At 38.6% G+C, this 12152-nt stretch overlaps 1 protein-coding gene across 1 annotated transcript in view; it reads left to right on the top strand.

Moving 5' to 3' along the window:
• The window catches only part of PER3 (period circadian clock 3), a 51955-nt gene that overhangs the window by 13611 nt on the left and 26192 nt on the right, over positions 1-12152 (top strand). Inside the window, 6 exon segments of the mRNA XM_012662507.1 lie at positions 353-459; positions 692-848; positions 4592-4697; positions 5655-5783; positions 6065-6202; positions 9227-9239. Of these exon segments, the coding sequence (XP_012517961.1) occupies positions 353-459; positions 692-848; positions 4592-4697; positions 5655-5783; positions 6065-6202; positions 9227-9239 (650 nt within the window).

The following is a 12152-nucleotide window of genomic DNA, read 5'->3' as shown; positions in this document are numbered from 1 at the left end:
GCATCAGAATTCTCTGAGGCACTTGCTAAAAATACACATCTCTGCTCTTACCTCTGAGATTCTGCTTTAGTAAACTTAGCATGAGCCTGCAAATCTGATTTTTAGCAAGCTCCCTAGATGATCTGGATGCAGTATGTCAGATGACCACATTTGTTAGGTTACGTAGCCATTTCCCCACAGAATAAGCACTTAGGTTGTTTGTTGCATTTATATTAATAAATGCTGTAATGAACATCTGTTGCATAAAATTTTTTCATATTCAGAATAAAATAAAGAAGTATTTTTAAAAGCATATAAAGTATAAAAATTACTTGATGAGCGTAACATGCTGTGTTGTGTTTCTGTATCCCAGAGCGGTGCCTTTGCTGGGTTATCTACCTCAGGACCTGATCGGAACATCGATCTTAACATACTTGCACCCAGAAGATCGTTCTCTGATGGTTGCCATACACCAAAAAGGTAAGAACCTACTTCTTTATAGGAAGAAATTTTTTTACTATTGATTTGTTCTAATTTTCCTTCTCATTTCTCGTTAGAGCCTACACTTTAACCAGATAGACCATGTATTGAAACTGTTAGTACAATTGTTTTCTATTTAAACATAAATTTCCAAATAAATAACTAAAACAGGACATTTCTAATTAATATCTGTGTTGAATAAATTCTATTTTGGTCTTATTATTTTATATAGTCTTGAAGTATGCAGGCCATCCTCCCTTTGAACATTCTCCCATTAGATTTTGTACTCAAAATGGAGATTACATCATACTGGATTCCAGTTGGTCCAGCTTTGTGAACCCTTGGAGCCGGAAGGTTTCTTTCATCATTGGTCGGCATAAAGTTCAAACGTAAGTCAATCAGTTTTCGTATTTTTTAAAAATCTCTTTTATCAAGTAGTATTCCTTAGCTCATTGACTCCCGCTTGAATCAACTGACACATGAACTAAATAAAGCACGGATTTTTTTTTCAGTGTTTTTGGAAGATGGTTTGGCAATATGTACCAAGAGCCTTAAAAGAAATCATGTCAGACTTAACCTAAATGTCCATCATTAAGTAAACTCTGGAATATTTGTTTGATGTATTATTTATTTGGTCGATAAAAATTTTTGCAGAGATAACATGGGAAAATGTTTGACACATTAGATGTAAAAAGCAGCCTATAAAATTATTTGTACCTGTGATTATAATTATGTTTAAAACACACAAACACAAACTGTGAAATAGGGAAAAGAAGATTGAAAGGAAACAAAATGTGAATTTTGGGTTTGTGTATGTAGTGGAACTATGAATGAGGGTTTTTTTTTTTTTTGCTTTCTCTTTATTTTAAAGATCCTTTTAGTGAGCATGTAAAACTTTTTATATCAGCCTTTTGCTTCAGATTCCATGTACTGTGTGTATTTTATTAAGTCATTATTTTTAAAAATTAGATTCTTTAATCCTTCTTTTCTAGCATGCGTAACTCCAGCTCATTTGCTTGCTGTTAACCTGCCATGTAACAGAATCACGTAAAAGAGAACAACCTGGCCCACTACTGCTCGTAGCCTAAAATACTCCTAGTCCCTTGACTTTTGGGTCCATTTTTAATTGACCTATAGGTCTTTTGACCTGGCCACGAGGTTTCCCTTAATTCTTTAGTATCATGAGACTCAGACTGATACTAACTTTTTATACAGTATTGTATACGTAAGCATAAAACCGAGAACAGTAGCTCTACCATACCAGTAAGACTTACTTAATCACATGTTATTAATAATATTATAGTAGAGATGATGCATACTTACGGTGAGAAAAAGTCTCAAGGTTGTTCTTACCTCTTTGTACTCTAGGGTTTGGCCTCTGTACAGAGCCAGTCTAGAACGTTAATGGAAGAAATGGCCTCCTTGCCGCCCTAACTCATGAGCCTGATCTGTGCTAGAAAACAAATTTAATAATTAAAATGAGAAATATTACTGCTAAGTAATTGCTATTTGTGTTGGTCAGAAAGGACTTTTTTCCTCTAGTGAGAAGCCTATGAGAAGTGAAAATAAAAGCGGATGGTTGCTTAGTGTGAATGTGGAAAGCCCCAGAGCAAGGAAGTTCCTCTCATGAGACATCCCTGTGGGGCTGATTGACTGGTCTACTCTCCCCACCTCTGTCAGTGCTAGAGATGTGTCCTAGATTTCCCGAGTCGTCTTTGCAGTTCCCTGATTAAATACATACGAAGTTACCTGACATACCCAGAATGTTTTCAGTATTTTTAAAAATTATAACAATATTTACATCTCAAGAACAAAGGTTAAGTGAGGGAAAGAACTTAAGGTTCAGCAGGTGTTACTATCTCTCATAAAACAATAATCATCCATTATATTTGCGAAGTTAATTTTAATGCATTTATGCCATCAATAAGTGTTTATAAGTTGCCTACTCTGGGTAAAGCATTGTGCTAGACCCTTAGAATGAGATAATAAACGAACGTTCTCTTTACCGTCGTGGAACCCGCATTGTAACGGGAGAGACAGTAAAACCAGCGCTGCGGCGTACGCCGAGAGCTTTGGGAAGCGTGGCGGTGGAAACGTGAAGGGGGCTGGGAGAGCGTTTAGCAGGGAACCCTCACCGTGTGTCTCTGTGGGTTCTTCCCACCGTGGGCAGACAGGTTAGAACCCGTAGGTAATGTTACCTCCCATTTTACAGGTGAAATCCGCACTCGGTGAAGTAGAGTCACTTTCCCAGGGATCGCTTAGGGGAGAAGTTGAAAGTGAAGACGGAAGCCAGGTTTTCTTTCTCACTCCTGGTTCCCTCACGTAGGAGGCAGCATACTACATCAGAGCTTTTTTGACGCTTGTTTGATGAAGGCTGTCTGTCACCTGCAGATTAATAAGTTTTGAGTTATGTAATTAATAATTAAATACACAATTTAGTTTTGTAAAAATTTTCACAACTAGGTATGTCTAAGTATCATAGTATATATGAAGCAGTCTATTCTATTTCTATTTCAGAATTTCACTTAAAAAACAAAATCCAAGTATCTCTGAAAGATTTTCAGGCTCGTAACATGCAGGATGTATTTATATTAGGATTCAGATGTACTTTTAGTCCCACACTGATCATTCATTTATGTATTATTCATTCTTTTAACAAATATTTAGTGGGTGCTCGCTGTGGACCAGACAGACACTGTTCTAGGCACTAGAGTTACGGGAGTGAACAAAATAGGCAAAAAACCTGACCCATGGAGCTTACACGGTGGTGGGAAACAGGGAGGGCCAGACAACCTACAAAACAATTCCGTAAAAGGCGAGTATGTCGGGTCGTGGAATAAGGCAGGGTATTCAGGTAGTTTGCCACCGACGCTGGCCCCTACCATGAGATAAAGGTGGATGGGACAGCTGTCCGCGGTGATGGCGGACCGTGCATGATGAGTGGGTAGTCTCCACGTGAACTTATTCCTGACTACTTTTATGGCACTGCCAACATTCTATGACTTTTTTATATATATAATGATTTCTGCCTTTGGAAAATGTTTCAGTTTTTAGGTAACTGAGTTGCATGACAAATTGTGAGAGTCAGCAGGCTGGCGTAATGGCAAAAGGAAAGCACAGCTTTGCTGTCAGACGTGTGAATTCAAATCCTGCCTCTGCTGCTTCTTGCTTATGTGAACTTGGGCAAGTTCCTCAGACTCTAATCCTCTATTCCTGACTTTCCATGTCAGGAATAAGTCGTACTTGCGAGGACTGTTGTGAGGACTCAGTGAGATGATGTATTGACTCAGTATACCTCATTGCTAGTACTTGCTTTTCCAAGGTACTGACAGGCAGTACAGTGCGGTGGCGACAAGTGTGGACTCTGGAGCCTAGACTCTGGTCCCTCTGTGAATACCGCTTACCCTTTGCCAGCTAGGCGACCAGGGCAAGGATTGTAATCAATGTAAAGCACTTGGAATTGTAAGCGTTTTGAAAATGTTAGTTTTTCTCATTGTATATTGTGAAAACTAGTACAGGTCCTGTCACACAGAAGGTCCTAAATAAATGTTAGCTCCTTCTCTGTGATCTCTTTGTTGGCGTATCTGTCATTTACTGTCCTCAGGGGGTAGATTTAAAGTGCTCTAGAATTCGAATATAAATAAGATTAAAGGTGTTGTAACAGCCACAGCTTCCCCACTAGGGTGGGGCACAGAATCATCTTTTTAGATAGCTTAAGTGGTCGGATGCAATAAACATTAAACGTTGTGTGGCAAATTTAGGGTCTTAAAATTCTCACAGTAGGTTACACAGTTAATGTCAAATTTTGAAGCCAGTCATTGTCATAGATATTTTAGTAGCTAGGCAGGTTACTTGTCACTAATTTTAGATTTATGCATATGTATTGCTGAAATAATTGCAGAAAGATCAGTGCTATAGAGAAACTTAAGAAGCCTATTAATATCTCATTTGCTTCTTAGCATTTTCTATACTTCCATAAATAGAATTCTAACTTAATATTTTCTATATTTATAGTCACAGAGTTGCTTTGTAAAAACATAGATTTATTCTTCGAATATTAAAAATCATTTCAGACTTCCTTGTAGATGAATCTTAAATTGTTTGACTCAATCTTTCACTTGGCATTTTGTAGGAGTCCACTAAATGAGGATGTTTTTGCTACCAGAATAAAAAAGATGAACAGTAATGACAAAGACATAACAGAATTACAACAACAAATTCACAAACTTCTCTTGCAGGTAAAGTGAGATTTTAAAAAAGTAAATACAAAATTCCCGTAATCATGTTTTAACATTTAGTCTTAGTAAAGTCACTTCACAAAAATAAACTGTAAGGAGAAAGAAATCCTTACCATCTACATTTCTGAAATTTTTGTCGTTCTCTTTTTGTTTTTAAATTAAGTTTTATTAATTTTTTGTTCATTATTCTGTGTTAAATGCTCAGAACATTTTTTTAAGAACTCGTTTTAAGATAGCAAACTGAGTCACAGTAAGCAATAGGACAGAAAAGTTACTGCTGTGTGAGAGGATTCTTCTTGCATTCCAAATGCCACCAGTGTGCTCAGCCTGCGAGTTTTGGCTTCTGTATTTTTTAAAACAATTCCAATTTTGAAGGTGGGAGGAGAGGGATGGTAGGTCTCAATTTCTTTAGCTATTATAAGGTAAAAGTGGGAAAAATTACTTGTTGAAAAGAAATACCAAAGATGGTTTCCACTACAGATTAGTCAGTGAGATAGTAGTAAATAAAACTCACAGAGTCACACAGAATAACTGTTCTCTGTGGTTTTCAAAATGTCTCCTGTAAAATCTCTAGGGTGCATGAAGCATCTGTAAAGTTCTTAGAAAAAAAGTATGGTATATATTTAATTTGTTTTCTTCTAAACTTGGCATAAAGAGCTAGAGTTTATTTTCATGTTTTTAAAAATTAACTGTACTATGGCTTTTTAAAAATTCGTTGTCCCAGAAATACCTACCCAGACTAGAAAGCAAGTCTTTGCCCTTGAGAATTACTGAAAGGACAGAGGAATGCCTTTCATGACAGCAGGAGGGTTAAACGCATCAAGCTATACACACTTAATTTAGGATTTCCGAAATTTTGCTCTTCATTTTCGGACGATTCTAGATCAGCTCTGAGGTAGGTAATGCCGCCATTTCGATCGCCAGTAACTCTGAGCGTGGCCCCGTCTGTCCCCTCAGCCCGTGCACGCGAGCGCTTCCAGCGGCTACGGCAGCCTGGGAAGCAGCGGCTCACAGGAGCAGCTCGTCAGCGCCGCGTCCTCCAGCGAGGCCAGCGGGCGCTGCGTGGAGGAGACGCACAGGGAGCCGGTGAGCGGGCGCGCGTTGTGTTCCCGTCTTAGCGTGTATTCGTGACTGAACGCCCTCGTCTGATGAGAGGCGCTGTGATCCATTCTGGGTGGGCGGTGGTGTGAAAAGACAGTTAGTTGGTATCTGTGTACCTGGCACAGTGGGAAACTGAATTAAAGTGATTGCTGTGCTTTTAGTTGTTATGTCTCCAGAGAACCAGAAGTTAAGTTTATTTTGTTTATGTATCTTTTAATGCACATTTTTATGATTTTTGAAACATTTTTATCATTCCTTTTCCTAAGATGACCTTGCAGCAGGTCTATGCCAGTGTAAACAAAATTAAGAATCTGGGTCAGCAGCTCTACATTGAGTCAATGACCAAATCGTCAGTCAAGCCAGCGATGGGGACACACACAGAACCTCTTGGTGGTGGTGAGTCAGCAGGGCAGCCCCAAGGATCTCCTCCCACGGGCTGTCATCTCCCACGGGCTGTCATCTTCTGCCTAGACGTCATGTATGTGAGCCATGAGCATAAAGCCATGAACCTGTGTTGCTGCTTTCCATGTTTCTTTGTTTGCCCAGATAACGGTAGTAACAATGATAATAACGACAGCAGCAGATGCTGTTCTGAAAGCCAAATGCTGTTAGAACGTAGTTCAGTACGCTTTTACTGAAGACTTAACTTTTCCGAAAATACCAGAAAATTCATAGATTTCCCCCCTTTCATGAACTGTCTATAAACCAAAAGAGTTAATTTTAGAATGCATTTCAAATAATAAAGCATATTATAATCCTTTTCTATCATTTCAAATGAATGGAGAATATTTTGTGACCTAAATTGAATGAAAAACTTTGGCTTTTTTCTTGATAGATGTTTACTTTTCTCAGATACTAGGTAAAGAGGACTCCAAAAGAATTGGATCAGTCCTGTTAATTGGCATCATTTTGAAAAGTTAACCCAACTACATTATATAGCATAGGAAAGTTCTGTAATATAGAGATCAAATTAGATTGACATTTTAATTTATCTAACTTCCTCTTCATTTTTCTCCCTGAATTAAGATGGTTTTCAAAGTTGTGATGGATTTTGGACACCTGAATGTTATTAGTGATATTTGTCATTTTGAAATGTAGGCACTTTACATAGTAGGGGTGAAATTTCCTGTCTAAGGTCAATAATAGCTATATTTTTCAGTACTTGACATGATTTACACCACAAAAAATCAAACTGCTTTTCCCGTAGGTGATGTCACTGGGACCCTGTCTTAGTTTGTGCTGCTGCAACAAAACACCTGAGCCTGGATAATTTATAAACAACAGAAACTTACTTCTCCCAGTTTTTGAGGCTGGGAAGTCCAAGATCAGGGTGCTGATCTCTGGTGAGGGCCAGGATCTGCTTCCAAGACGGTGCTTGAACGTCGCATCCTTAGTGGGGTGGGGGATGAACTCTGTGTCCTCACGTGACAGAGGGAGGGAACGGCACAAAAGGGACTTAGCTAGTTCCTTCCAGCCCTTTTATAATGTCAACAATCCCATTCGTGAGGGCAGAGCCCTCGTGACATAATCACTTCCTAAAGGCCCTGTTACTGCTGTCACATTGGTGTTTAAGTTCTGACATGAATTTTCGGGGGACACACATGTTCAAACCATACAGAGCCCATAGGACTCTCTCCACATGTAGCAAATACTTTCCTGTAGTTTTTTCTTTTTGCCTTGATAGGAAGCTAAGCATTCCATTTGTTTCTCCTGCTGTTACGTGTAAGGGCACAAGGTAGGAATGACAGCTTTTTCTTTTTTTTTTTTTTTTTTGGTCCCTTGACACCACCAGACTCCCTCTCTGCAAAAGAATTTATGTTAAATACCATTTTTGCTATATATCGTTATTCTGTGTCCTGACAGAGCACAGTTTTGGGGAGGTCTTAAAGGTAAAATTTCTAAATGTTTTCTTGATTGTCTGGTAGTCAGTCCTACTCACAGCTGTCCTGGCCTGGGATCTCATGCTGGTATCACAGTTTGTCATCCTGACCTCTGTGTCATCTCAGAATAGCTTCCTTTCTCACTTCCTGCATTATTCCCATCATCTACAATTGACTTGGTAATACCATTCGTACTGTTTCCTGAAGGCTATTTAAGTCGACAGCAATATTCCATCATTCACTGTTTTGTAAAATTTAAGCTACAGGTAACTCTGCTTACGCAGCTACTTTAGAATCTGAAACGTTCCCACTACTTAGGTAGATGCTTATGTTTGGCTCTAATAGCACGCATAGGATGTGACTTTGGTGGAGAAGGAAGATCTGTTGTCATTTGGCATACCTTTGGAGGACTAATGTTTCTTGCGTGTCTTGATTTTATTAACATTTTGAGACCTACAAGTTTAAAGTCTTTAGTACTTTAGAAAGTCTTTAGTACTCCTTACTCAAGGGAAGTGAAGATGGAACTTAAAAATGTTACGATTTAAATGTTAGAAATTGAGTAGAGATATATACCAAGGGAAAGGAAAGTGCTAACTGATCATTGTCTACACATTTTATATATAGGGTACTAGAGCCAACAAGATAAGATTTTAAGTTCATATGTTTACCTGTCTTACAAGGGCAGGTAATGCTTTTAAAACAGAATAAGAAGGGAGATTTTAAAAGTTAACATGGGAGGGCAAGGAAAAAGATGTATGTAAAGCCCATTCAGCTACATGAACAGATGCCAGCTGCAAGAGAAATAAGTGGGGAAATCAGGATAAATTGAATGTTCCATGTCTAGAGTGATAGAACACATGAGAGAACACGACCCATAAAACGAAATGATTCGGAATGAGATTTCTTCCAGTTTCTGCTCAGGGATATAGAGAGCTGAAACAAGCATCACCCCAGACTTATAATGAAAAAAGCCAGACAGTAAGTTCATGATTTTTCTTGACCTCTTCAGAGTGCTGAGGTTACAAGGCAGCCAACAGGCCCAAAATCTAAGGAGAAAGACACACTTGCAGAGAGGAGCGAGATGCAGGCACTGGGTCACCGTGCACTGGCTAACTGAATCGAGGAATTTGCAAAAGATAGACCCTCTCCAAGGCACAGTGCAAGAGGAAGACCAAGAGTCAACAGTGGAGCAGATATAGAGAAAAAACAAAAAATTCCAGCTACCGCCTGAAGCACCAAGGGTAGCTAGAGGAAATCGATAGCTCTATTATATTCTATCAACCATAGCAACAACAAATCACAAACCTGGCCAAGAACTTAATTAGATTAATTCAAACACTAGTCTAACGAAGGAAAGGCATGCCCGATCTCTACCGTCTTACACAAGTTACTTAGTTTTCAACAAGAAATTATGAAGCATAAAAAAAGGCAAGAAAAAGAAAAAATTCTCAAGAGACAAAGCAGTCCTCAGAACAACATTCAGTTATGACACAGAAGTTGGAAGTGTCTGACAGGAAAGTGAGAATGATTATGAGTGATGCGTTAAAGGCTAATGGGCAAGGTGGGCCGTACGCAAGACTTGTTCGGTAATTGCAGCATAGAAATGGAGCATCAGATAAAGATAAGATGGAAACGTTACAAATGCCAGAGATGAAAAATGTCTTTGATGGCACTGAACACCCCAAGGGAAGAACGGGTGCACTCAGAGACAGATTGCTTCAAACATTACTCAGACTGAAACAGAGAAAATGAAACAAACAGCATCTAACATATGTGTCACTGGAATCTCAGAAGAAATATTTGAAGAAATAATGGCCAAGAATTTTTACAGATCCAAAGAACATTCAAGTAAGTTAAATACAAAACAAAAACCAAACCCAAGAGCATGTTATATTCAAACTGATGAAAACAAAACCAAAGAAAATCTTGCAGGCAGCCAGAGGAAAGAAGACTACATACTGAGAAACAAAGAATTACAATAGACATTTCTTTCAAAAACCTTCCCCCCAAAAAAACCAATAGAGGCCAGAGCGGTGGCTCACACCTGTAATCCTATCGCTTTGGGAGGCCAAGGCAGGAAGATCACTTGAGGCCAGGAGTTTTAAGAGTAGCACAGGCAACGTAGCAAGACCCCATCTCTACAAAAAAATTTTAAAATTAGCTGAACATAGTTACACGTGCCTATAGTCTTAGCTTCTTGGAAGGCTGAGACAGGAGGATTGCTGGAGCCCAGGAATTCGAGGTTACTGTGAACTATGATTGCACCACTGCACTCCAGCCTGGGTGATAGAGTGAGACTGTCTCAAAAAAAAAAAAAAAAGACAACAGAGTAATGTCTTTAAAGAAAAACTTGTCAACACAGAATTCTGTACCTAGCGAAAAATATCTTTAAGTGGTAAAGACAATATAAAGATTTTCCCAAACAAAGATTATGGAAATTTATTTACAGCAGACTTATTCTTTATTATTCCTTTAGAATTTCTTAAGGCAGAAGGAGTATGATACCAGATAAAAACTTGTGTCTACACAAAGAAGTGAAAAGCACTGGTAATGGAATAGATGAAGATGAAATGAATTTTATGTTTTAATTGCTCTCAAAGATAACCAACTAAAGTAAAAATATCATTCTGCATTTACAGCATGCGTACAAGTAAATTACGTGACACCAGTGCTGCAGACATGGGGGTGGGCATTGGGAGCACACTGTTGTGAGGTCCTCACGCTGTATTTGAAACAGCATAATATTATTTGGAGGTAGACACTGAGTATTTAAGAATATATACAGGGGGCCGGGCGCGGTGGCTCACGCCTGTAATCCTAGCTCTCTGGGAGGCCGAGGCGGGCGGATTGTTTGAGCTCAGGAGTTCGAAACCAGCCTGAGCAAGAGCGAGACCCCGTCTCTACTAAAAATAGAAAGAAATTAATTGGACAACTAAAAATATATAGAAAAAAATTAGCCGGGCATGGTGGCACATGCCTGTAGTCCCAGCTACTCGGGAGGCTGAGGCAGGAGGATTGCTTGAGCCCAGGAGTTTGAGGTTGCTGTGAGCTAGGATGATGCCACAGCACTCTAGCCCGGGCAACACAGTGAGACTCTGTCTCAAAAAAAAAAGAATATATACAGGAAACTTCAGAGAAACAAAATTAGAAAAATTTTTAGAAAAGTTCATATAATAAGTCAGTAGAGGAGACAAAATGGAACTTTTAAGACATGACCCAAAATGAGGCAAAAAAGGTGGAAAAAAGAAACAAACCAAAAAAATGGAACTAGAGCTGGGTGTGGTGCCATGTGCCTGTAGTCCCAGCAACGCAGGAGGCTAAGGGTGGGAATCGCTTGAGCCCAGGAGTTCCAGTCCAGCCTGGGCAACAGGGAAGACTCCACTTCTAAAAAAAATTTCTTTTAATAAAAAATTGAATAACAAAGGGAACACATAGAAAACAACTAGCAATTGGTATATTTTAATCCAGCAATGTCAGTAATCACATTACATGTGAATAATCTCAGTATACCATTTAAGGACAGAAATTGTCAAATTGGATGAAAAGATCAGTTGTATACTATCTACAAGAACCCATTTTGAAAAAAAAAAAATGTTAAAAGCCAAAGACTAGAAAAGATACACTAACACAAACCAAAAGAATGATGGAAAGCGATGTTAATATCACAAAGCAGACTTCGGAACGAGGAATGTTACTAGGGTTTTAGAGAGAGGTTGCAAAATGATAAGGGGTTTGATTCTCTTAAGAACATGGTACCATCTTACATGTTTATGCACCTAACAGTTTCAAAATACAGGAAGCAAAAGCTGATAAAACTATTAAGGAGAAATAGACGAACCCATAGTCATAGTTGGAGACTTCAACACACTTCTCTCTGTAATTGATAAAAGATGTAGACAGAAAATTAGTGAAGATACAGAAGACCTGAACAACACTATCAACAAGATGTGCCTAATTGATGTTTATGAAGCACTTCACCCTACAACAACATAGTACGTATTTTTCTCAGGGGCACGTGGAACATTCATCAAGATAGACCATATTCTATGCCATAATACAAACCTTAAAAATTTCTGAAGGACAGAAATCATACAGAATTTATTCTCTGAACGTAGTGGTTTAAACTCGAAATCAGTAACAACGGTATCTAGAAAGAAAATCCCCAAATGTCTGGAAATTAAATAACATACTTCTAAATAATCCACAGGTCAAAGAGGAAGTCTCAAATGAAATAAAAACATTTTGAACTGAACGAAATGGAAAGACAATGTGAAATATGTGGGACATACTAAAACAATGCTTGAAGGGAAATTTGTAGCATTAAGTGTTCATATGGGAAAAAGAAGACGATCTGAACCCAGGAATCTAAGCTTCCTCCTTAAGAAACGAAAGAAGACAAGTTAAATCTGAAGTAAGCAGAAGGAAGGAAATAATAAAGACCAGGTATCAATGAAATTTAAAACAGAAAAAGAAC

The sequence above is a fragment of the Propithecus coquereli genome, unplaced genomic scaffold (genome assembly GCF_000956105.1).
Source record: "Propithecus coquereli isolate 6110/MARCELLA unplaced genomic scaffold, Pcoq_1.0 Scaffold77, whole genome shotgun sequence".
In the NCBI taxonomy this organism is placed as follows: domain Eukaryota; kingdom Metazoa; phylum Chordata; class Mammalia; order Primates; family Indriidae; genus Propithecus; species Propithecus coquereli.
The sequence above is the reverse complement of the archived record's forward strand: the minus strand, read 5'-3'. Positions and strand labels throughout refer to the sequence as shown.